We start from the raw sequence: 25,604 nt of genomic DNA, 5'->3' as shown, positions 1-25,604 counted from the left end.
AACGCTTTGTCAACTTGATGCAGGGACCAGGGCCCCCAGTGTGGGCCAAATGCATACGTGTGGCCATCCAAGCTGAACAACCATTCGTCTCAACCTACCTGGGAGCCATGGGAATTGAATGCCAGAGACACGAGGGCCCTTTATTGGGCATCAATAATGCGGCTTTATCTATAGATCCTTGAAGTGTGCCTCTCTTCCTACATAGTCTTGTTAACTTTGCCTGTTCTTCTACGCCTGTAAGCCACGCGTAGCAGCAATATCAACGATACTCCGTAGTAGAAACAATACAATGGTTCAAGCAAGCAGCCAGATGTATGCGCAATCAATACCTTAAGGATATTTGTCTTTGAAACGTGCTCTCTCCGTGGAGTATTGCGTGTCATGACTTCGGGGGAGTAGGGTTTCCAGTGCCCGTTTGGCCGTTAATATCGCTGCACCCACAAGCACCTAGCTGAACGCCAGAAATTGTCGGATGCTCAATCTTCACTTAATTAGCAAGCTTAACAAACTAACTAAGCTAGATCGTGAGCACAGCGAGACAGAAGGCAATTACATATAGCTCTGGGATAGCACGGGAGGATTAGCAAAGAACGAATGGGAGCCACAGTAACTTTCAGGGTAACGACCGAAGCTGAAGTGAAAAATGCTGATGTGTGGCACTTCTGTGCATTAAAAGTATGCCTTTAAGGCAATGAGAGCGCCGATGGTTTGCAGATATGCCATGCGTCTAGTTCTTCAGTTGATACTTCATGGACAGATTGTTAAATGCGCTGAGGGCACCTGGTATCGCGCCCTAGTCCTGTTGCACTCCATTGGCATTTTAAGGAAGGAGCCGTTGATGCAACAAAGAAAACAGCGGCAAATGCCACAAGGAGTCACGGGCTTCAATAGCCTCGTGGACAACTAAATACATGCAGGGAGAACCACGATCAAAATCTTCCTAGAGAACGCCGATGGAAACGACTATGAGCTAGGACACAGGGTGAAGAAGAACAACAGATAAACGCGATCACAGCAAGTTAGCGTGGATGGGAAAAAGAGATGCAGCCTTGAATGGTCTGTGTCAAAGCTTAGCAAACAGATCTAATGAACCACTAGGCTGGAAAGCGGTGCACTGAGGTAAACCCATTGTTCAAGGTGAGAGCAATAAGAATTGTTTTCGAAATAAGTCACCGTGCGCAATCTCCGAAAGATTCGCTTTATGTGGCATACGAAGACCTGCACTGCTGTTCAATCAGTGCACCAGCATGCCGAACAGCCGAGCACTGTCTACTATTTAAGGAGAAACTGCATCTTCCCTGCAGCACTGTATAACGTAGATGGCCTTGTATGAGAGGTGGGTACTGATGATTGACCAAGTTGTCATCTTGCAGAGGGGAGATTCATGACTATGCCTGACACTCTGAATGAAGCGCGTTTATAAGCGGTGAAAAGAGTTCAAATCGAGCACACGGCATAAACTATTCATGCATCATGAGACGTTGTACACTAATAAGACAGAAGAAAAACCTTGAATGGAGCAAAATTGTAAAAGCAGACAGCGTGATGCATTAAGACGAGCACGAAGGGTGTGCCGTGGAGCAGCCCAACCGCGAAGAGTTTGCGTGCTCAACGAAGAAGGATTTGGAGACAGTAAAAGCACTGACTGGCGTCGAGTTGAAGACGATAGAGGTCATGGACAATTTAGGCAGCGCACGTCGCAGAATGCAGGCACACATTCAAAACTGCTATCCGTGATGATACTCCTGCGGAATCCGTGAAGCTTCCACATATGCGTTAAGAACGGTTGAGAGACGTCCTGTGCCGTGAAGGTGCTGGAGCAAGTAATGAACAGGGCAAGCGTCAGCCGCCTCCACGTAGTTCACCGCCGAAGAGCTTTTTATTCCGGCGTCCTGTCCAAGAGAAGCAAGCTAATGACCTGCCAATCAACTCTTGGTAGGGAAACCGGCGTCCCACTGAATCCTGAAAGTCGTTGATTCTCAAGAATGTTCCCTCCTTCCCCTACTTCCGACCCTGTAGGTCTATATATGAGGGGCGAAATGTAGCCGAGATGCACGTAGTTGCACGCTCGAAGTACTCAGCGCATTTGTAGCTAGTTGCCCACAGGATCTACTACACATGAGCACAACATTTCGTCTTCTTGTATTGAGCTTGGGCTACTCTGGACTTACCATAACATAGCAACAGAAAGCTCAAGTGACCCATTCTCGATTGATCCTTTGTCAGTTCTAAGCAGTGTAGTGCATAGTGTAGTGGATGTTGTTCAAGTTTAGCTTAACCCGCTACACATAAGTACGGCAGAGCGCAGCAACCTCCAAGGGTGCGGCAGCTAAAAGACGTTTCACATGGAAATTGGCTTTTAGCAGCATGGCCTATGACTTTGCTGAGCCTGTACACCATGGGGTAACCGCACGCGTGCCATGGGTGACCAAATGGAAGGTGGTTGTGCAGCCACGGCAGCGCGCTGTGGAGATTAATGCACCGCGAACCATCTGAGAACAGCTAATTTCTGGTCTTCCCGAAAGCGCTAAAACCATCTATGATGAGCAGGTATACTCAACAAAGTGAAGAAGTCTCTCCATGCGGGGGGTTCAGCAGACCAACATAAGAAGACAGTTGTGAGCATCCATCCCGTCTGCATAGCCCATACTGAGAATTCAGCAGCGATGCAGCAGGAATACGCAAATAATAAACTGAAGTTTGTGGGTGTAACAAAAAAAGACAAGCTGGCAGGACGCTAACCATTGCTGGTGATTTAGTGTATCGTATTGGGCTGATCCTGGTCAGCCCCAAATTATGTTTTGCGGTATCGGAATTCCCCGCAGTGTGAAGAGAAAACGGATGGCTGGGTGTCAAATTCATGTGTTTATTTGTACAAATCAACCAACGTTTGTGGCCGTAACCCGGTGATGGTGCCGAAAAAGGCTTAAGAGTGGCCCAAGTGCATTAACTCTAGGGCCTTGCACAAGATTACTGTAAAGCAGAAGCTCCCCATGCCTTAGATTGCCGAGGCACTTGACGAACCACTGCTGAACATTGAAAGTTGAGTTGAAGGACCCCGATTCACCCCAAATATACAAGCACAACACCGTCCCGACCCGCGCTCGCGAGCTCGAGTTGGACCTATTGGTGTTCCAGCTGAGCTGCAACGGTAAGTAAATCGAGCATTTATGATTCTGTCAAGGGGGGGTGAATGACCTATATGGACACAGTTCTAATGTTTAACAAAAGTGTGAAAGAGCACCTGCAGCACTACAGTGTGCGCATAAGCTCTCACGGGACGAGCAGTGGGGTGTAAAGGTACGCAACTATTTGATTTCTGATGACAGCAATTATTTGTTGTGTTCCTGCGGCAGACATTGCTCAGATAATGCATAAATTAAAGTAGTACAGTGTGTTGCTTACGTTTTCGCATCTGCGAAAGACGTTGCGAAGTTCCATGGACTTGTATTCTACCAGTGAATCTTCATTCCTGAATTTTCTCCGCTCAATGCTCCGTTGACTGATCTACTTCAGAAAAGGCAGCTATTGTCATGAACAATGAAGGCTAATGGAACAGCAAGGAAGCTTGTCGGTAGCCTTACAACCGCCCTTGTATTTGCACTGCCCTAGTGTAAGCGTTATTTTCTTCTAAGAGCCGTTGCTAGTGGCGTGGCAATCGACTCTATTCTCTTTTTACAGCCTGCAGGCTAATCAAAACGCAAAGTTGTTGCTTTGCTCTCGTCGATTCATTTCAATCGGGCAGTGGTATCCAGTACAGGGAAAGGAACTGGGTGTGGTGTGGAGATGGGATGCGACAAATGCTAGCTCTCTGAGGTACATCAATGGCTGGTTCTTGGTATACGCAGCAGAATGACGCCCACACAACTAAAGACTCTCAAGGATTTTGACAGCCCTAGAGATGTTTGCTAGCTTGGGCGTCTCCTGTAATACGACTTACCAGTTAAGAATATAAACGGCATCATCAAGGATGGCGCCGACGACCTCTTACAACACTCCAGCAATTCACTACTGTGTAGCGCAACCCCTCTTGTCTGTAATGCTGTACAATCTCTATCAAAATAGCACGAGTCTTATGCTGTTGATACCCATCCGTCCTCTGTCGTGGCAAAAATCCAGAATGACAAAAGTGTGAAGCACTCTACGTTGAGGATGGGCTGCAGTGGTATACAGAAAAGTGGCAGCTTCGTTCCCTGTACATCCAATCCTCACTGCGTTGTGCTCGTTTATGCGTGGCCCGGAATCCTGTTCTCTCGGTACACGGTCCTTCTGGTGGCCTGGAATGCGTCCCGCGGCACAGGACAATGAAATGCTAGGCCCAGCATACCAACAGCTGAAGCCGCACAACTCTCGAAAGCCAACATTTTGCAAAGCCTTTTGGCATTGGACTAATGTGGCTCTGGACTTTATTCTTGGACTGCCTGAAGCCGAGGGTCAGGATTGCATCTACCTCGGGACCCACCAACACAGCACAGCACTTTTCATCCTTTGCTCCAGCTCCTTCACGGCACAGGACGTTGCTCTACCTTTTTAAACTCGTGTATGGTGGCTTCACACATCGCGCAGAAGTATCATCACCGACACGGATACGAATTTTTTCAGCACGTCTTTTTTTCCGTCAAACCGGCCTACGCATTGACCATCCTGTAACCTTTGCAAGCCACCGTTAGGCATACGGGCGGACAGAGCGAACCAACCGCGCTCTTCTGCAGTAGTTGCGAGTCTATGCTCACATAAATTAATTATTTTCCTTGATTTTATCCAAGGTTTGAGTGGATTCGACATGCAAGAGTACACTTGTGTAGGCGGTTACTCTCTCGCATACCTGGTCTACACGTGGGAGCCCTTCTGCGATCCGAGCCAGATCCTGGTTATCCGGACAACAGTGGCCAATTTTAGAAACGGATTGTTTTAGACACAGCTGACGGGCCCGTCCATCTGCGTGTGCAAAGCTCAATAGAACGAAATACAGGCTTACGATAAGCAGCGGTCTGCTGTGTGTTTCGTGCCTGACGATTTGGTCCTGATGGTGCAGCAAACTGTATGGCACACACCAGAGAATGACCAGAGGAAGAAGTTTGGGGCCAGATGGACATGACAATTTGAGATTCTCTTCAGAATTATTGCACTTTCCTACTCTATCGTTTTCCCTAAAAGTTGGATTTGCCACAGAACTGGTAATCTCGGGGTACAGCTCTTTAAATTATTGGAGGACTTTACCACGCAAAAAAATGACGAGTGTAAGGAAAGAGGATTCGCAAGGATATTTGAAGGTGCTGATGTATAGGAACATAGAGCACTGATGACATACAACACGGAAGTTTCTAGTAAAGTGAGGTGGGTCACACCAACCTAAGTGATTGGTGGAGGAGCAGATGCGGGCTCCTCGGCCTGCTACAGTCTGCGCGGTAAAGTCCGCGAATATCACAGAGACCTGCAAAATAGTTTAAGAATTTAAAGACTACGAATCGAATGGGAGTTCTAAAGAAGCTCGTTAAGAGCAGTTTTTCGCCGTGGGCAGTATTCCTCATATGCCTGGGTAATCGTCCGTTTTCAGCGTAGGCTTTCCGAAAAAAAAAAAAAAAATTATGGTTATTGCTTGAAGAACTGATAGCTGCTGCTGTGATGTTTTACACCTAGATCTACACATAGGCACTCTCAGATGCCTGATCTCTACACTGGTCCTCTTGCCTCTAGGGCTTGGGAATCGAATATGCTGCAAGCACCGGCTTTACTGCAAAGAGAAATTGCTCTACGAGGCGCGAGGGCACTGCTGGGGTAGTGTGAAATTTGATATTCGCTTACCGCTTTTGACTTATGTTTTTTGCCGTAGCATTAGACTCAGCTTTCAGCGTTCCGACAACGTTAGGCATCGCGCCACCGCGGTCGTGCTGGTTAGGTCCCTCGTTGGCTGTTGGCTAGTGTCTTCATCTTTATTCCTTTAAAGCTTGTCTTGACTGGCTGATTTTTGCTGTGTTTTGATCGCGCCCTCTGTTTTGGTGTTTCTGCATGCAGGGGGAATGGCGGAAGTGCGGGAGCCCCTTGCGCCGCCATGCCTGCAGCTAGTCTTGACGGACATCCAATGGGCACAAGGATATAAGCTTGTGAAATGGAGGCAGGAATGTTTTGCAGCGGGAACACCTACATTTAACACCCTTTTGGGTAAGCTACATTTTAACAATTTCCACTACACAATTTATACTTATCAGCAAAGCAGTGACTAATGGACTTGTCTGCTGGAACATCTTGATTATTGCAGAGCAGTATTATAGCGGAATAAAAAGGCACAGTGTAGTATGCTTCTGCGCTAGGTGCTATGAGCAACTAGCTGTGAATGTTCGGACTGCTTCAGAGAGTGGACCCACGCGCAAACGAGCCATTTTTACAACCTTCACATAAAGACATCCAGGGACGGGGACACACAAGGAATCAAGTTCTTTCATAACACGGTCAATGAAGTGCAATCAATTTTTTTTTGAGTGGGGAGTTAACCTCTCCATGTGGAGGCCCTGGGCGAAGCGTTAGCACTAGATGGGGCGCTATATTAATTCTTGTTGGACTTGGCCGTACTACCAGCCGCATAGAAGAGCTAAGTGAGAGAGCCATTCCCCTGCAAATTTAAAGTGAATGCAACTTTTGTAATAGAAAATGCCTAAGTATAGCTTCGCTGGCTACAAGAAATACAATCATGCACGCAAGCAGCAAGTTTGTTCCGGTTCGTGCTCTAAGGATAGATTGACATAGCACATAGCCATGAAAGAACCCATGAATGGAGCATCGGTTCTCACGACTTTCGAGGTTATGTTTACAGAAGTGGGTTGGCTCATTGCCGAAGCACTACACAGCTCTTCAGCCTCGTATCTTGGTTTTCATAGACGCCCCACATAGTCGAACCGAGTACATCGCATGGTACACTACCCCAAACCCTATAGGTCCAGAATTTACAAATACGAGTTTAGGATAACAGTATCTACACTGTAAAGTGCTTTGAAGGGTGGTGCACAGTGCGCTTCAAATGAACTGGTGGGCGGGAATCTTTTAATGGCTGCGCAAAGAGCGGAATGCATGAGGGGCAGACATCATCGCACCCGGCTAACAAATACATAAGTCAGCTCTTTGCAACCACAAGACAAATATTTTGGACATCTGTGAAGTTGCTTGTGGTGATGGTGCATGGGGGCGGCAGCGGCGTGTGTTGGCGTGATCGTGCCGGACGGTTTTGCTGTTTGCCGGATTGGGCATCCGACTCCATTCTGCATGACTCCTTCCTGTTTACAAGAGCCCTGTATTACCTCGCTCTGAGCAAGTAAATTGCAACTTAGAGAGCTAGGACGCGAGGAAACTGCTGCGAGGTTGGATTGTATGTACTGCATCCTTCTTACCCTCCACGCCTACCGTGCTACCAACAGGAACGCTACAGCCGGCGGCGCCCCATAGCGTCTGAGCTCCTGAGTTCTCCAAGTGCTCCCTCTTCGTGTTCTAGAGATCAACAACTCGGCAGGTGTTAATTTATTTATTCGGCAGTATCTTTTGTTCTGCTCAGCGGTGGTAACCATGGGGCTCTCTATCAGCCGGCTCCTCAGCCGCATCTTTGGAAAACGTGAGATGCGTATTTTGATGGTTGGACTGGACGCCGCCGGCAAAACCACCATTCTATACAAATTGAAGCTTGGGGAGGTTGTCACGACCATTCCTACAATCGGTAAGGGCGTAATCGCAGTGCTGCTTCACCCACTCAAGAATCCCCGTGTCTTTGATCCACGCAGCTCTTTTCCTCTTTCCTACTTCTCCAGTGCTGCAGTGCCTCCAGGGATACTTTCATTTGCTCTAATTATTTCAAAGCCGGCCGGGCAAGGGGCCGACATGAACCGTCTCCCCGACTTAAGGCTCCCGCAGACATGGAACTAGGGAGGACAGGCGAGGAGGCAAGGACACGTCTTTGTACTATTTCGCATTAGATGCAGTTCATTGTTGTATTGGAGCCACTGCTTTTAGACTGGGCACGAGACGGGAAGGACAGCAGCACTTTGGCAGGTCTTTTGTTCGTGTATGAATCCACAGCATGTAGTAGGTTGGCCGCTGGCACGGATGCGATATTTTTGGAATCCTGCAGTACATTGGGCGCGCACTGAAGCTAGTCTAAGGCCTTTCCCTATCATGGATAGCTATCATGTGCTTGGCTGGCTGGATGGCACCACGGGGCGACCCCGGACGCGTTGTCTACTGACTGCGAGCTGTTCGGCTGCAGGTCTTAGTGGTGCATTCATTCGATAGACGATATAGGGGATATTGAGAAATCTATACAAGCTTGTGCGGGTGGAGTGTCTATGGCAGCAGCAAATATTAGCGGCCTTGCCCTAGGGTCACGTCTCATATGTTCCTCTAAAGACGCTGCACTTCTGTAGTGGCCCCTTACCTCGTGCAGTTCGACCTTATCTGGTTGTTGATGAGTGATGAGTGCGCGGCGTGGATGACTTGTACAGTGATTGCGGGGTGACAATGCAATGTCGTGGGCCTTCAAGTGCGTGGTTCAAAGCCAACGAGGGCAATACGGGTATGACGGACCTACATCTGCGGCAACATGCACCTTTTTAATGGTGGTGCGGCTATTATTATATGGCTCATGGTGTTTTGCAGGCTTCAACGTTGAAACTGTGGAATTCAAGAACATCTCCTTCACTGTTTGGGACGTTGGAGGGCAAGACAAGATCCGCCCCCTGTGGCGTCACTACTTTTCAAACACTCACGGCATAATCTTCGTGGTCGATTCAAATGACAGAGAACGTATCGTTGATGGTGAGTGCGTCGTCCTCAGCTTTGCGTAAATGCAGCAGCCACTGTATAAGGGAAGGAAGCAGGAAATCCAAAGAGTTTGATGGGCAAGGGGAGTGCCACTGTTCTTGGTCTTCACCCTCCTTGTAGTTTGTTGTGTCATGTTCTTTTTCCAGCCAAGGAGGAGCTTCACAGGATGTTGGGCGAGGATGAATTGCGGGACGCCGTGCTGTTGGTCTTTGCGAACAAGCAAGACCTTCCCAATGCAATGAGTGTGCCAGAGATTACAGACAAACTAATGCTCTACTCCATCCGTCACAGACACTGGTACATCCAGTCGGCGTGCGCCACTGCTGGCGATGGTCTCTTTGAGGGGTTGGAATGGTTGTCTACCACATTGGCTAACAAATCGTAAGTCGTAAGCTTCCGTATAGTGCGTCTGCTCGTTTGGGGCCCTTGATGCGGCTTTTAATTTGCTCATCACTATTCTTTATGAGTGTTTACTCTTCCTACTAGCTGCATGTATGTAGTTGGACTTCAATTCAGGCGATCACTTCGTGTACTCCGTGATACAAGCGAGGCGGAACTACGTGCTTGTATCTGTGTTACTAAGTGGCAGTTTCAATTGGCTATATACGTGCATCTGGAATGCTTGAATTCGGCCAAACAGCACTGTGTCTAAAAAGATATGTTCGACCCCTCAGTTCTGGTGCGATGACACGAGTAGGATTATTTGAAAGATTTTGGCTGCGCAATTTATTCGCAGAACCGATTGATAGGTGGGCCACCCCAGCACGCCTCATTGGAGCGTCCTGATGATGGAAATGGAATTGCTTGCTGCTGCCTGTCGAGTTGCGGTCTCGGTTTTCGTTTCTGCCGTAATACTACGTGCTAGGCGCTTCCCTGTGTCGCTCACTACCTCTTCCATTCTTTTTATTTTCTTTCGAGGGAAGGGATGACGTGTCGCTTTTTTCCCTATTTGTACACTCGTCCCCTCCTCGTCTCGCTAGTGAAGCCCTCGAAGTATATATAGATGTATATACCTATGCAGTATATACATGTATGTATATGTGTAAGCATTCCTCTTCCCTCGGGGCGCCTTCAAGCCGCTTAACTCGGCGTAGAGGAACAAGCAGTGAAATGGTAGAGGAACACTAGCATTCAGCTGGAATGCCTGGAGGCACAGAACAAGAGGGCAGGCCCCCGCGCGCCTTCCTCCTGCCAATACTCAACACATTGTCTGCGCCGTATAGATGTATATATGTGAGTACAGGCAAGACGGAGGCGTTACGCGTCATCGTGTGTATAGTCGCATTCGGTGGTCTGCACTGCAAGGCAGGGCGTACACTGAACAAAATTCCTCCTTTCTGAGTATCAGTCTTCATTAATGCCTTCGCATTTGGGAGCATACAGAGCAGTGTAAGGGGTAGTGCTGCCCGCATTCACTTAGGGGTGAATGGGTAGCTGTAGGCTGTAGCTGCTACTAGCAGGTTTCAAGCTCTGCAGCGAGGTACGAACTTTCACTTGGTGTGGGGGTTGGGGGTGAGGCGACAATGGCTGGTGGTTGTTGCCAAGGATGGGGGAGCTCTAGAGGCAGGTATGCAAACAAAGAGCAGCATATTTAAGCGGGGGTAAGGATGTTCTTTGGGAATCATCAGCGCACTTCGTGAAGGGTTGAGAAAGACCTGTGATCGCATCCCTGTCTTGTCCAGGCAACTGCGAAATGGACAGTGGTGAGGGTTTGCATGCTGCTTTGGCCTTACTGTGCTTCTATCGCTTTAAACATGAAATAGTAGTATATTTTTTGGTGAGATGAGCAATGTAAGACAGATTGAGTGCAAACTCGGAGAACAAGGCGACTTTGGTGGCCGACGACCTCTCAAGCTGGAGGGTGGCTACTTCCTTTAAGTGCAGTTTCTGCATCATTTTCGGTTCACAGTATACCGTTTCAGCTGAAATTATTGTCATCGAACAAGGAAAATACCCACTTTATTGCAAGAGATGAAAGTCAAGAACGATAACTCAGGGGCAGCCCCGCGGTGGTGGCAGTCGGCAGCTCCTGGTGGTCGCGGGATTTACTGCTGCCAGTCGAGTCATTAGGTGCTCTTTTTGCTGCTTAAAGAGATATGCAACGCGCTTTTTTTTGCTTTTACCATCCCCCCGTGACTCGACCTATCTTGTGTTCAGGTGTGTTATGATCCCTCTTGCCTTCTTACTTCTGGCACAGGCAGCGTGTGGCTGCCTGCACACGCAACAGTTCAACCCTGTACAGTCAATCCTCAGAGGCATTTGTTTATACTAGCTTGTGTGTGTATGACAGAAGAAATGAGCAGAAGGTCACGGCTTGCAAACATAGCCGCCGCAGGGCGTAGACAATGTCCTCCAGAGTCAACACATAGATCCGGTTTTGGGGAAGGGCTACGTGACTTTTTGTATGCAAAATTGCCATACAAGACGACAGTTCCATTTCCGCATTCGTTGCCTCGCTTCACGCAAATGCATGCATCATGGCCACCATTCCTTGGGTCTAAGCCGGCAGCGCCATGTACATGCGCGGAGACTCTTGTTCTCCTTGTGAAGGGTTTGTGTTCCTGCACTACGGAGCATTAGACGGGCTTAAAATGCAAACGAGGAGTAGAAAAGGAGGAGTTCATATGGTATTTGAGGCAATCTTCTAGTCCTTGAGAGATGTACTGATGACGCCTTATCACATGATGAGCTGCAGAGGGGCGCTATTTGGCGTGTAGGTATTCCTGTGTACATTGCAATACCAACAAATCCTCCACTGCTTGTGTAATCTTTCGCTACTCCTTCACTTTATTTGCATTGCTGTCCTTGTATTATTGCAGGCTGAGAACGAGCGGTAACTTTAGCGGCTCGAAATGGCAGGTACTGCGTCGCAAGCACAGTGTCTTCCTTGCTAGGAACCTCTAAACGCGCCGCTCTCTGCACTTGAATCGCTGTTGTAAACGTGTGCAAAAATAGGTCAATGCGTGGTGCTACACACAGTAGCAGAAGGACATCAACACGTAGAAATACGTGCGCTTCCACAAGTACGTGTATCAGCTGAGTTACGTGCAGATAAGTAGACAGCAGTTTTCTGGGTGCGTTGCAGGAAAGTACAGCGGGGTGCATCCTGAGTCCGCCTCAGTGCGGGCGACGACTCCCTTCGAAGGACAAAAGCCGGGGACTTCTGGTGAGGCAAGCCGGCAGCTCGGCTTGTCAGCTTAGTTTCAGAGCAAGTGCATAAATAGGAGTGTCGCGTTGTTACTGTACAGAGAGTCTCCGTGTCTTTTGAGGATATCGCCATACGGGACTCTACGTGCGCCTCTTAATGTTTCTTCAGGACTTCGTAAGAAGACTCGCGAGTTCATGCAGCCCGGGTACCTCTCCAACTACGTACAGGTTAGCGTGCTTCTCCTAAGGGGTCAACAACTGCTGTGTTGTCTCTGTCTGCCAATAATTTGAAACCTTTCAGCGATGGGCGCTTCTCTGTTGTCGAGCTCTTGCAGTGCCTTCTGAGTAACTAGTGGCTTAGAAAAGTGATTCTAAGGAGGCTGTTGTAGTGCACGAACAAAATCGACAACTCCACTGTACACTGCAAACCTGTAATTCGTAGCGCCATCGTGAAATATATCTTCCTAGGGATCCTGCTTGGGGCCACCCCGTAAAGCATGCGAGTACACGCGTTCTTCTGAAATTCTGTATGGCTCTTCTTTTTGAAGCAGACGAATACATATATATATGTATCGATATGCCCGTCTTCGTGCATGTTTCGTGCATGCCTCTCCACCTTCGCAAGTGTGTCTTTGCCTATCGCCGTGCCTTTTCACCCGTGAAGCTGGCCCTCCATGCGCGCCTGTGTAAGGTGCTCCCCCGTACGAGGACAACTTTGTGCTACATACTGGGAGCTAGGTGTGGGACGCGTTTGTTCAGGCTGTGTTTGACTGCCTCCCGGAGTCTGAGGTGAGGGGGGGCACCATGCTGGTGGCAGGGGACGGTCGCTATTTCTGCGAAGCTGCCATCAAAAAGATTGTCTCCATTGCAGCAGGAAACGGAGTTGGCAGGGTTTGGATTGGTAAGTTTTTGACCATGGCCCACACGGGCCCCACACACTCTATGTGATCGCTGCTTTATGCCTCGGCGCAGGCTTGCCGCCTTGAATTTCAGGCTCTTCCGCGTAGAGCCTAAAATTCGTCACGACACTTCAGGCGGAGGGGAAATGACACATCCAGAATGCTGGACTTCCCATCTTAATCCATGGATGCACGATTCGGATGGAATTGTGTGTGCAGCGAAGGACGGGCTGGCCACCACTCCTGCCTGCAGTGCCATTTTGCGGCTACGAGAAAAAAGCGTTGCCTTTGGTGGCTTCATCCTCACGGCTTCCCACAACCCCGGCGGGATCGACGCTGACTTTGGAGTGAAGTACAACACTGGAAATGGAGGTCAGAACTTTGGCTGGGGCTAGAGCTTCAGCGCAGGCTGCCGTAGTTAATATCGAAAGTATACTAAAAGTTTCATGGCTCGATGTAGGGCCAAGGAGGTGGGGTGCCGTCTGGGCATGTACTGCCATGCCATGTAGGGGAGACGACCCCGTCAGCCGAGACTGGATGCAGCGCCGGAGTTCTCTCCTTGACCAGGGCTTTTGAGAAGAAGGGGTTAGGATGCAGGATAGGAATCTGTGTGGCCTGGTGTCTGTGCAGCCCCCGCGCTGGAGAGCTTGACCAATATGATTTATGAAAGGACAAAGACCGTTCAAGAGATAAAGCACGTAAAGCTGCTGGACTTTGACCTGGACACCTACGGGATAAAGGTGCTCATTAAGGATCAGTTTATTGTAAGCGGTTATCACAGCAGCCCAAAGTCAGAACTACCAAGCGCTGCTCGAATATTTGCTGGATTCTGAGATGCTGATGTAGCACGCTTTGGCTGTTACCTTGGCATACTTCCAAGTAGTGTTCTGCACCCAGGATCCCACAGATCTGAATTCCCATGCATGCCTTCTATGACGGCATCCGTAGATATCTGTACCGCTACTGAATATATAGTCCTGCTTGCGCAAGGGGCGACCTGTTGGACGCAGGCTGAGGTCATTGACGGTACTGAGGACTGGCTGCATCTCATGAAGGCAGTTTTCCACTTCCCATCAATCCGGCGTTTGATCCAGTCTCCCTCCTTCTCCTTCGTCTTCGATGGGATGCACGGCGTAGCGGGGCCCACTGCTGAAAGGCTCTTTGTGCAGGAACTGGGAGCAGATTCAATGAGCCTACGGGCCTGTAATCCCCTCGTAAGCTGCCAAAAACCGCTGACGACACTTTGCGTGCGCACGCAGATGTGTGTATCGCCAATGTTGCGCGCTTCACGCCCCTGCAGATAAGCTCCTTACCTCAATGCAATGAATTCATGTGTGCAATTGCACACCCAACGCCGCTGCATACTAAAACCCCCAAGGCGTGCAAGCGCTGGTAACTGCCTTCATGGTGCGTGGGACGCGCTGCAGCCCGACTTTGGGGGTCACCACCCCGACCCAAATTTGGTATACGCAAAGGAATTGGTGGACATGATGAAGTTTTTTAATCCGGAGCAAGTAGATAGCAACACGCCACTCTTTGGTGCTGCGGCGGACGGAGATTGTGATAGGAATATGATCCTAGGTAAGTCTCGGCCCGTCTGAAGCCGTTGCACTTGCATGGGCCCTAAGCAGCAGCTGGCATCATGCTCTTAAGGTTATTATGGGCTCCTCCGCCTTCCGTTCTGGCCGTCTACAGCTACATAGGCAAAAAAGATCTTTGGCTCTGCGATATAAGAATGATCATCGGATACAGCTAAGTTGTCTGCGTCGGAGTTGCATGCTCTGTAGCTCTTTGCCCTAAACGCCCCCTTTTTTCTGCGTGAAGGCCGCGGCTTCTTTGTAACCCCCAGTGACTCCGTGGCTATCATTGCTCAATACGCGGAGAAGGTCATTCCTTTTTTCATGAAGAACAAAGACGGGACTGGCGGTCTCAAAGGATTGGCGAGGTCCATGCCGACATCTATGGCCTTGGACAGCGTTGCTAAAAAGCTCGGTAAGCTAGTAAGAAGGACATACGAGCGTTAAACGTTTTATTCGAAAATTGGAGCTCGAGGTTGCATTAAAGCTGGTCCTCTTGACGTTTCCGGCTATTTTTCAGAGATCGTGTGTCGCTGAGAGATGTTTCTGTACAGCACTCCACGGCCGTTTAGTGCAGCGCAAGTGCTTGCACCGTTGCCCTCTGTCCTTTTTCCTTTTACAGGCAAGGACGTCTACGAAACTCCCACCGGGTGGAAGTACTTCACAAATCTAATGGATGCAGGCCGTCTGTCCATCTGTGGAGAGGAGTCATTTGGCACAGGGTCTATGCACGTGAGGGAAAAGGACGGTTTATGGGCCGTTCTGTGTTGGCTTTCTATCCTTGCGTACCGCAATGGGCTAATGGATAATGTGGAGGAGGAGCTGGAAATGCAGAAACGGGGCGAGACACCTGCGATTCCTTCACCAGAGAAGATTGAAAACTTTGTCGGAGTGCAGCAGATCGTGGAGGAGTTCTGGAAAGATTTTGGAAGAAACTACTACATGAGGTACACCGCATTGTATTAAGGTTCTAGTTGATGCCTTCGTATTTCCAGATTTACGCCTAAGACCTTTATCTATCGCTTGCTTAGTCTAATCAAATTATTTAGCTACCTAAGATGTTTCAGTACACCAATGCCCCCTGCTATAATATACTAAGAGCAAGCAAAACGCATCTTGCACGTTCTTCCCCGCAGATACGATTATGAAAACAAAAGTAGCAGCTCTGCAAGTCAAATGATGTCGATGCTGAAGTCTTTGACTTCTGCGTCTCAAGAAGATTTGAAGAAGCACATTAAGGCCACAGTCCCCAAGGAGCTGAGGGGAAAGCTCCAAGCCGAAAAGATTGATGTGTTTAAATACACTGATCCTATTGATGGATCCGTTGCTGATGACCAAGGAATTAGATTGTATTTCCCCAAAGGCAGAGCGATTTGGAGGCTTTCAGGTAAAATAGGAAGACCAGAAGATCGCAGCTGTGTTCACATAGTTGTTTATCCACAGTAGGTGTTCAAATGTCTACGGTCAATCATCCATGAATACTCGTTTATGTCTTGACGAAAGCTCATGCAAAATAGAAATACACATTCTCATATCGGTGTCGATTTCCGCTCTCCGATCGCTCCAACGTTGTCTATACACATTGGGCTCTCGTTCCGCCCTTGTGTTTGAAACTGTGCTCGCCTCGCAGGCACCGGCAGTAGCGGCGCGACTATTCGAATGTATTTTGAGCTGGTGGAGGATCGTCCTGACTACCTTCTCAAGAATCCAAAGGATATACTGGCTGATTTGATTGCATATGCCATTGCGTTCTGCAAAATAAAAGAATATGTCGGCACCGACATCCCCACTGTTATTACCTAAGCAAATTTCCTGTCACACCTAGAACAGAACCAGCACAGTCATGCATGCCTTTGCTTCTGCATACCTGTTTTACTGTTGCTCGCACTGTCGCATAGCGCGCGTTGAGGACTACATGAAGCCACAGACTAGGAGATGCCCTTTTCTGGTATAAAGCCACGAGGAGAAGTCGAATGCGGGCTTCCGCCTGGCATTGCTGCTTTGCAGTAGTCCGTTTTCCGATATACTCACGCGATGCCACTTCCGTAAATTGGCAGATGTAGAATGGCGCTAGGAATTTAATTTCGTGACGTGGATACTCCCGACGTCTCTTGCGTACATAGTTCTGTTTGTTTCCCAGATTAGACTTTTTTGTACATTTAACGGAAGCTTCTGCACGCATTTAGCTGGCTAGATATCCATACGAACATACCTAGATTGGGCTTATTTGGCTGTGAAAGCCCCACAGGTGTGACTGCAGTCACCACCAGAGCCTCACTGTAAAGCTACGTCATACCACATCGGAACAGAAGTGTACAAGTAGCCCTGTCCATGCCAACATGCTCTCCAGAACAGTGCTACTAGCGTGCATCGCCACCCAAACAATGCAACTAGTTCTAAACAAGCACTTTTCGGATTGAAGCTTAGTGGTTCACTTATAGGGATGGACAAGTGAGATGTTGGGAGAAAACTTGCACCTACTCAGTAACAAAAAGCCTCCGCTTTATGCAGAAGCCGCTAGATGCGTTTGAAGAATGCAACTTGCTTGGCCCGCACCGTTACGTTAGCTCCAGGAATTGGTACTATTCACTCGATGCCATAACTGTGTGATCTGCAACTTCCTTCTGTTGATGACCTCAAACGCCAGATTGCTAAAGTGCACATATGGTGGGTAGCGGCATGTGCTTGTGGTTCGAATAGAGACAGGAGTAGCTCCAGCTACCTGAGGCTGCCCTACCAACCGTGTGGCATGTGTTAGCATGTGTGGCTTCACGGTACACCCAGAGCAGAGGGACGTGTGCATCATAGAATATTTAGACTACGATGTGGCAGCACTGGGTCTTACTGTCCATGGGATGGAGTACGAGGGCCTGAACTTTGAACATGCGAAGGTCATTGATGAATCTGAGTTTCGTGAGGATGGCTACTACTGAGAGCTGAGTCAGTAGGAGAAAGTGGCTCCACGCCAGCAGGTTTTAAAAATCTTTCACTTTACGGGCAGTATGCAGTCTGTATGCACTGCTTCACGCAGGAAAAAGGACTGTTATGCGCGTGCCTCTGGCGCTGAAGGACAGCATGCATAGCAGTGGAACATTAGTGAACGGGCGAGACATTGAGCGATCAAACACTTACATAGCCAACTAACAATACATGTACGGAGCGGAAGATGGGGAAAGGCGCGCAAACAGTCGAGTTCAAGGAAAAGTTGGTGCTGCAGTTCTGCAGTCCACCGGCACACACTCTGTAGAGGTCCAAGTTCCAGAGGCTGCGCGGATGAAATCGGTAATAACTCTGTCTTAAGCTACTAAATCAGATACTAACGCTCTGAACTTTACTGGATGGGTGATGTTTACGGGGGATAAAGCCCAAGTCTGGGGGACTCGGTCGCTGGGCGCTAAGCGCCAGTTCTGCGGAAATCGTTTCTGGCATTGAAACGCGGTGTTAAAATCCCTCATTCTCGCGATTCTTCGTCGAATCAGCATTGGCATTCTGAAGTTACATACTTTGGGATATTTTTATTACGAGAGACACTGCAGAGTGCCCTTTCATCTGCTACCGCACTTGCCAGCCAGTGTGATCATTGCTGCCCCCCTGACACCAATTAACTCTACCAGAAACCTGGAACAAATCAACCGCATAACCAGCCGCGTCATGCTAAGGAATGAGGAATTTGCCGCTCTGCCGAAGAGCTAAATTTAAGCATGACATATAGCCACGTACCTCCTTGACTGTCCCCTTGGGCATCTGACGGACTAAGCCTTCCATTCCAGATGATTTTGCATGGGTCCCCTCACACGGGATTCCTCCCGCGGCTTCATACGGAAGGTAGCAATAGCGGATCTTTTTCAGTTAGAAGGACTCGACTGAGCCCGCCAGGCCTGGGCAGCTGCGGCTCTACGACCACCAGTTCGTCTAGTGAATTTATGGTTGTTTCGCGCCATTCTCATCATTCAAGAGAAGCTTCCAGACGATGGCGTTGGCGATTCTGCCAGATTCCGAGCAGAATTACGAATTGGCAATCTTCGTGGCGCTCTTGCGCCCTATTCCTCCTCCTAATGATATGCATTTTGACGCAAATATTCATCTTTTTCCAAGTCACACGCAATGCACACGCGTACCTAGTATCCAGGCCGGTACTTAAGGGTCCAGGGCCCCTCGGGCAGGAAATAGGTGGTAAGTGGATGATCCATACTATCCAGCTATGCCCCTCTTGTTCATTTAATACCTGTAAAGCCGTACTGTGGGATCTTGTACATCGTACCTGTTCACCCTTTTACCCTTCTTTGTTTACTTTTTGTGACTCCACGTCCACGGTAGCGCTGTTTCCCTACTTGTATTTACTTCACCAGAAAAAAGCCTTACAACAGCCGACCTCCGAGTATTAGCAGAAGAGTATGCAGGAACGGATAAGAAGCCCCCCTATGTCGGATCAAGCACTTTCTTAAAAGGACTCCGCCCCAAGAGCCGTGGCTGGTTTAATTCTCTGGCGGTCTTTCCTGGATGCAGCAGTGAAGCGCTGCACGGGCAGCTGGGAGTAACAGCCGAAGGAAAGTTTCTTTGGACGCCAGCGGATATGCCCGGCCCCATAGACGCCCCTTCAGTACGGATCTTCTCTTCGAACTCTTGCCGTCTTTCGTTTTGCGTTTGTACCTTTTATTCTGTTCTCTTCCTTTCATTGTGCTTCTCACATTTCAATTTTCGCACGCACTTTGGGGAAATATGTTCTGAAGGTGTCTAGAAGGAAGTTTTGCTTTATGATCAGGTAAACAAGACGGAGGAACTAAAAAGTGGGGGAGGCTTTTACTTGAAGCTTTCAGACGCCCTGCCACTAGATCGGCATCCACCAGACAACCGGTAAAACACAGCCGCAGCCTTCTTGCTTGGTGTCCTCGTTTGCTGCGCATTCCTACCTTTTAATGACTCTCACAATGGGTTCTGCAGCGACCCCTCAAAACAAAAAAGGCCTTTTGGAGCCTCAATAGCTTTCCTTGGATTCGCCTCTTTGTATGCTCTCCAGGATCCATTAAGCACACCACTGTGCTGTGCTGTGCTGTGTGTGTGTTTTTGCTCTCTGCAATTGTTTCAGAGCTCCTGCGTGCAAAAACGTGGATTACAATTTGCAGGAACTCAGCGACAACTTGGACGTGGCGATTGTCATTACGTACCACAACGAGCCCATGTCCACTCTCCTACGATCTGTGCATTCGATCCTTAACTTCACACCTCCTCCTCTCGTGCGAGAAATCATCTTGGTGGATGACTTTTCTAACACCACAGCACTGCTTCCAGGCAACGAAGTGGAACAATATCTTCCTTATCTTCCGAAAGTCAGGCTGGTAAGGAGTAAAGAAGCGAGCTGCGCTGCAGGTCCTCTTGCCGCATCGCGGCCTCACGTGCGCAATTAAGTACAACCCAGCCGCTGGCATATGCCGGTCTGGCCATGGAAAACAAACAGCGTATTCTTTCTGCTCTCTGAAGCAACCATGACAGGAGTCTGCGCTTGCGACGCAGATTTTTTTTCAGCTGCCTGCACGGGCCTTGATGCACTCTCAAAGTATCCCCCTCAAGCTAGTTTTCTGCTTCCAGGCAGACATCTGCTTTTCTGGGCTGCCGGTCTCGCGGTGCTGTCTGAGTGCCGCAGATTCGAATGGAACAGAGGAGCGGCATAGTGCCTGCAAGAATGCGGGGGATAAGATCTGCTAAAGCGCCTGTCGTTGTAATCTTGGACAGCCATATCGAAGTCAATGAAGGATGGCTGGAGCCGCAGCTACTTAGAATACAGGAATCGCCAAAGTCGTTTGTATTTCCTCAAACGCTGTCGATCGTCGCAACCAGCTTTGATTATACCAAAGACTCGGGCATTGGGTGAGAGGTAGAGGTCAAGAAATAGGAGCAATTGAAGCGGGGAAATGAGCAGGGTGGGGGGATTCAACGTGAACCTGAGAGGGCATGTGGGATGCTTGTTCTCTGATAGCTGTCGGCATTTATTGCTACGGGGGAGGGGAGAGCACTTGAGGGAGATGATTGAAATACTGGCTCTGCAAATTCGCTAAAACTAGCTCCAGCCAGAGCAGATACACTGATGCTTCCTTCGTTGACGACTTGCGTGAGGCGACAGTGCGAAATACATGCAAGGCTGGAGGTAGCCGAACGGTGGAGATGCGCTTCCGGACTTGTGGGCTGTTTATTAGTATAGCCTATAGACCCTTTTGTTGTTCATTCATATGATTCCTGTCCAAGTGAATCACTCATTCTTGTGGCTTTTGCCGTTTATTGTGCAAAGTCCCAACTAGAGAAAGAACCTTCATGGTAGCACTTTCCGTCGTATTGTATCCTGGTGTCTGCCTTGTTGGTTTGTAGGTGCTTCGTGTCCTTTGATTGGAACGTCCAGGAAAAGTCTCAAGTTGCAGGGTTTTGGGGAAGTACAAGTGCAATGCCGTCTCCCATGCACGGAGGAGGCCTTTTGGCTTTCAGAAAAGACACGTTCTTTGAAATCGGAGGGTGAGGCAGACAAGTTTAAGCATTCTTCCTAGGCCCTTGAACGGACTTATAGCCAATGAGAAGTAAACGTGAACCAGCAAAATAGATGAAATCTTTTATTAGTTTAGGCAAAGCACCGCCTGATGGTGACTCCTAGATTTCTAGACTCTGAAACAACTAGGTACTGAAATACAGTTCGCCCGCGTAACCGACCTGTTTGGTGACTTTATGAAGCACGCAACACGCGAAGGCCTCCACATACAGGATTCGGGTGTCAGGGGTTGCGATAGTTGAGAAACGATCTGATGTGGTCTTAGTTAGTGGGGGAGAGTTGCTCTGAGGTCAAGATTGTAGATTGCCTGTTGCAGCTATGATGTGCCGGGGATTGCATATGTGTCAAGCTGAGGGCGTTACCTCATTGGGGATAGGGATGAGCGGTGGTTCGCCGTTGAGGATTGGGCTATAGTGTCAACTATTTGAACTGATTCAGGTACGACGAGGGCTTCAGCATGTGGGGGGCCGAAAACGTGGAGTTCAGTTTTAGAATCTGGATGTGCGGCGCAAAACTTGAATGCGCGCCTTGTGCCAACGTATATCACATATTTAGATCTGTGAGACGCATCCTTCATTACAGCAAGCATAGATCCTTCTTCATCTAGCAGCCAAAGCGGAAGAAGCGGATCACTTAGAAAACGGACACATTGCTAAAGTGCTTGCATGCTTCATCAGCACCCACTATAGTACTAAAGTGGCTACGCTGGTTCCGCTAGTCCCTACCTTTTAGAAAAGATATTCTGCTCTCCTGATGCAAGGGGCCCCGCGCACTTCTCTCTTTTCTGCTTCCACGTTATTTCATGATTTTGACTCTCCATGTTCGCGATGGGTGTGCTAACTTTCAAAATTGAGGGCCAGCGAGGGTAGGGGGTCACGATACATGGTGGGAGCTTTGCATTTTGAATGCCTCATTTGTCGCTTCTGCCTTGCTCTTTCAGGGAGGTACCGGCTACCACGTGCCAGCTGGGAGTGTTTGGAGGAACAGAATGCGAACGGCTCAGCTTTGGATGGGCGACTACCTTCCTTTGGCCGCAGCATTCAATTCTTTTCATTTGTCGCACTCTGAACCGCTACTGGCAGACACTTCCAAGGTGCAGAGGGAGAGCCTTTCCGTTTCTAGTTTTCGTATTTGTTCAAAGGTCCATTTATGAGGGGCTGCAATTTGTATAGCGCTTCATTCCTAGTGATTGCAGTGCACTGTACCGCAGCTGGCTATTAGGACGGAGGTGATATCCGTGAATCGAAATTCCTGCTACCCTGCTGCTGACCCCATGAATGTAGAAGCTTGGGATGCGCTTTCGCCTTCGAATTGCTTACTTTCTTGACGTTCCCTTGCGGGGTCGCCTAGATTTGAAAGCCTAGCCCTGCCTGTCACCACCTATCGCCGGCCTTGCCTCAGGTGTCTCTACCTCTGTTCGCCTCTACCTCTCTTGCACGGTTCTGTTTGCTTTTCCGCGAGGCGGCCCTCAGATGCTGAAGCTGAAGGAGAAGCTCCAGTGCAAAGACATACATTGGTTTCTCAAGGAGGTGGATCCTAACCACGAGTTCAGGGACCTAAACACAGCTCTTTCCGGGATAGGAGACGTAAGAAGTGTGTACCGTCCAAATATCTGTTTGGATGCTTTAGGGGAGACCGACGTAGGGAACACTGTGGGTCTCTATCAGTGCCACGGACAACTAGGCAACCAAGGATTTATGCTCATCAAGTAAGCCACCACGATTCCTGCTGCGGGAGAGTGCTCCTAGTAAGGATTCTGCTGAGGGGCGCAGCCGCAAACAGGGCAGTCGTCCGTAGCCTGTGGCATTCTGTAGATTTGGACACGGCTCGAAGGGGGCATGTTCTTAGAAAGCACCCATAGAAAACAGACACAGAAGAAGGGCTTATGCCCCCGCAACTCGCTTGAAGCTGCGAATGCTGAGAATCCCGCAGTACGCCAGTCAGCATTCACGGACTGAGTGAGGAGATCGATGCTGCCCGCATCCCTGACTTTCCCAGGGGTTCCACCGCGGCACCCCCTCTGCGTGGCATTTGAAGCTGTCGCATGCACCTCCCTACCCGCTTGCTGTGTGTGTGGCCTGCTTGGATCACGCTGTTGCGTCGTTGTCTCGCAGCGAGTCCAAGCAGCTGCGGTTCATCGGTACAGGCAAGGTCAGTCGGAGCCGTCTCTGCATGAAGCCGCCGGGGGTATTCGAAAAGTGCACGAAGCAGCAGTTGGTAGGGCACATGGCTTTCGATGCGGCGGAAGGGAGCATTCGATGGACGGGACAGGGGCCTTACGAAGACCACTGCTTGGGGCTTGCTGAAGATGAAGCGTTGGTACGTTTTTGTGCATGGCACCCAATGCCGTCACCTGGCCTGTCTCGGTATTTCTGACTGCGCGAATGCCTGCCCTCCTTGCATTCCTTGCATTCCTTGCTTCCCTGCAGCGCGTGTCTGTGTGTATGTATGTATGTATGTATGTGTCTGTATGTATGTGTCTGTATGTGTGTATGTATGTGTCTGTATGTATGTGTCTGTATGTGTCTGTATGTGTCTGTATGTGTCTGTATGTATGTGTGTCTGTATGTGTCTGTATGTGTGTATGTATGTGTCTGTATGTGTGTATGTATATGTATATGTAGATATATATATGTATGTATATATATATATATGTATGTATATATATATGTACATATATAGATATGTATATATATAGATATGTGTGTACGTGTGTGCCTGGTGGCTCTCAGGGAAAGTGGGTGTTAACGTGGAGCCGCTGCACAGCGGGAGACGCGCGTCAGCAGTGGGCGTGGCCGCCCTTTCCTTCTCCCCTGTATTTCCCTAAGCAGCTGACAGAAGGCTACGAGGCCTACAAGGCCCTTGAGGCCTGGAGAGAGCAGGCAGTGGAAATACGCAGCAAAAAAGACACGAACTACTGTCTGGATGCACTCCAGCAGCGGTACGCGGGATCTCCCCTTTCGGTCTTCTGGTGCCACGGAGAACTCGGCACGCAAGGCTTCACCTTCATAGCGTAAGCCCCACGCCTTCGCCCCCCTTCCGCCCCCCGAGTTAAACAGCTTAACCTCTCCCCCCCTCCCCCCGGCTAAAGACGATGCAACTCAGGCACAAAGGAAACTGAACTGCGCCTCCCGAGACACGGTTGCCCTTGTCTTGCAGAGAGAGCCCTCTTTTTCTCCCCAACCCGCGGCGGGCAGGCATGCGTGTGTGCATGCGTGTTCCAAGAGGGCTTGGCTTACGCGGCTGCGGCGCTGCCTTTGTGCCTCAGGGAAAGAAGTTTGCTGCTGGCTCATGCAAGGGGGACGTACGGGACACCCCTGCTCTGCGTGGGACCGCCAAAGAATCTTTATTCTTGCTCTGACACTGCACGCGCGAAGGGAGTTTCCTTCAGTTCCGACGGACGAATCCTGTGGAGGCAAGCAAACGGAAGCGACGCGGCAGAAACACTTTGTCTTACGGTCCTTAAAGACCCCACCACGCCGATTTCGAAGGTAGGAGGCCGCTGTTACGCAGCGCAGTCCAGCATGCGTGCACTGGCGAAGCGAGCAGGAGGGGTGTCTGTTTTGAGGCATCAGGCTCGCCCTTCGGGTTTAGGGATGGGAATGAAGGCTGCTTGTCTCCCATGAGTGAAGCGCGCGCGAGTGAACCGCAGCCCTCCTGTTGGCTGAAGGACAGACACATACGAAAACGTGCAACGATGAATCTGTCTGGGGTGTCCACTAAGCAGTAGGACGCCATGTTTGCTGTGCTTGCACACGTTTCCTCTGACGGGGTTCGTGTTTTTCTCGGTAGCCGTGCGGGTTGGGCTGAGAGATTTGGACGCTAGAAGGGGCAGTCTGAAGTGGTCAGCCTCTTGCATTCTCGCGAAAACGGGATTCCCGTGCATGCAGCTCGAACTTTTGAAGGGGAACGGATGCAACGACGGAGGCAGTCAAGAGGAACCGCAACACCTTGCGCGCTGCTACGCACTAGCTGGGCTCTGAGCGTGCAAGTGCTGTGCCCGCGGTTTCAGTTTTTCGATGAAGCGCTTGCAAGCAAGAGGCAGAACACAACGACTCATACGCGTTGATCAACTTCTCTCTCTGTGCGTTTGCGTGCAGCGCACAATCGTGTTCGAGTCCTGCCGCCCCGGAGACTTGGCGCAGCTTTGGGAAATAAAGAATCCCCTGCCGTCGGCGAAAATGAAGGAGAAAGGTGAACAGAATGGATAGAGGCAGCAAGCGAGAGCCCTCTTCCTTCTCCATATGTCAAAAATTCAAAGGGGACCTAGAGTGATGTAGGACTCTGCTATACTTTTTATTGGCGGAAAGCAATAAGGAAAGCCAGGACACAGGGAGAGCAGCCTCGATGTCGCTTTTGCTGCCTAAGATACAGTTAGGCTTGCAGAATACACTTGTGACGCAGCCGACACCGAAACGAGTGGCATAGCCCAGGAGTAGGGAGTGTAGCTTTGCAGCCTGAGGGAGTGCAATGAATGCCTATGAGAAAGCACGCCATTGGCATTCACGTGCAAGGCCTGAAAGGCACCAATCTACAGAAAAATGCCCATCAGCTGCGGGGTTCGAACCCTCCCTCAACCGGTACGTGCCCTAGATTTCGAGCTTCCTCCAGTCATGCCGCATTGATCCCACGTCAAGGGGGTCTATT

At 49.5% G+C, this 25,604-nt stretch overlaps 3 protein-coding genes across 3 annotated transcripts; all 3 read left to right on the top strand.

Moving 5' to 3' along the window:
• The first annotated feature begins 7,554 nt into the window (after window positions 1–7,554).
• Window positions 7,555–9,187, top strand: LOC113147462 (ADP-ribosylation factor 1). Its single transcript, XM_026338137.1, has 3 exons — window positions 7,555–7,702; window positions 8,638–8,796; window positions 8,949–9,187. Exons 1-3 carry the CDS (start codon window positions 7,555–7,557, stop codon window positions 9,185–9,187), a joined length of 546 nt encoding a protein of 181 aa, XP_026193922.1.
• Window positions 9,188–11,654: 2,467 nt separating this feature from the next.
• LOC34617965 (phosphoglucomutase, cytoplasmic) lies at window positions 11,655–16,228 on the top strand. Its single transcript, XM_026338142.1, has 12 exons — window positions 11,655–11,675; window positions 11,839–11,968; window positions 12,119–12,177; window positions 12,709–12,850; window positions 13,068–13,220; window positions 13,479–13,612; window positions 13,859–14,062; window positions 14,276–14,429; window positions 14,673–14,840; window positions 15,048–15,372; window positions 15,562–15,812; window positions 16,056–16,228. The coding sequence occupies exons 1-12, from the start codon at window positions 11,655–11,657 to the stop codon at window positions 16,226–16,228; spliced, it is 1,914 nt and encodes a 637-aa protein (XP_026193927.1).
• A 1,967-nt stretch (window positions 16,229–18,195) lies between these two features.
• LOC34617964 (polypeptide N-acetylgalactosaminyltransferase 13) lies at window positions 18,196–24,583 on the top strand. Its single transcript, XM_026338141.1, has 12 exons — window positions 18,196–18,598; window positions 18,805–19,025; window positions 19,188–19,279; window positions 19,512–19,761; window positions 20,067–20,290; window positions 20,786–20,926; window positions 21,396–21,516; window positions 21,898–22,050; window positions 22,430–22,665; window positions 23,072–23,276; window positions 23,690–23,970; window positions 24,226–24,583. The coding sequence occupies exons 1-12, from the start codon at window positions 18,196–18,198 to the stop codon at window positions 24,581–24,583; spliced, it is 2,685 nt and encodes an 894-aa protein (XP_026193926.1).
• Window positions 24,584–25,604: the final 1,021 nt, after the last annotated feature.

Source organism: Cyclospora cayetanensis, unplaced genomic scaffold, assembly GCF_002999335.1.
Source record: "Cyclospora cayetanensis isolate NF1_C8 unplaced genomic scaffold, CcayRef3 CcayRef3_contig_230, whole genome shotgun sequence".
NCBI lineage: Eukaryota > Apicomplexa > Conoidasida > Eucoccidiorida > Eimeriidae > Cyclospora > Cyclospora cayetanensis.
The sequence above is the reverse complement of the archived record's forward strand: the minus strand, read 5'-3'. Positions and strand labels throughout refer to the sequence as shown.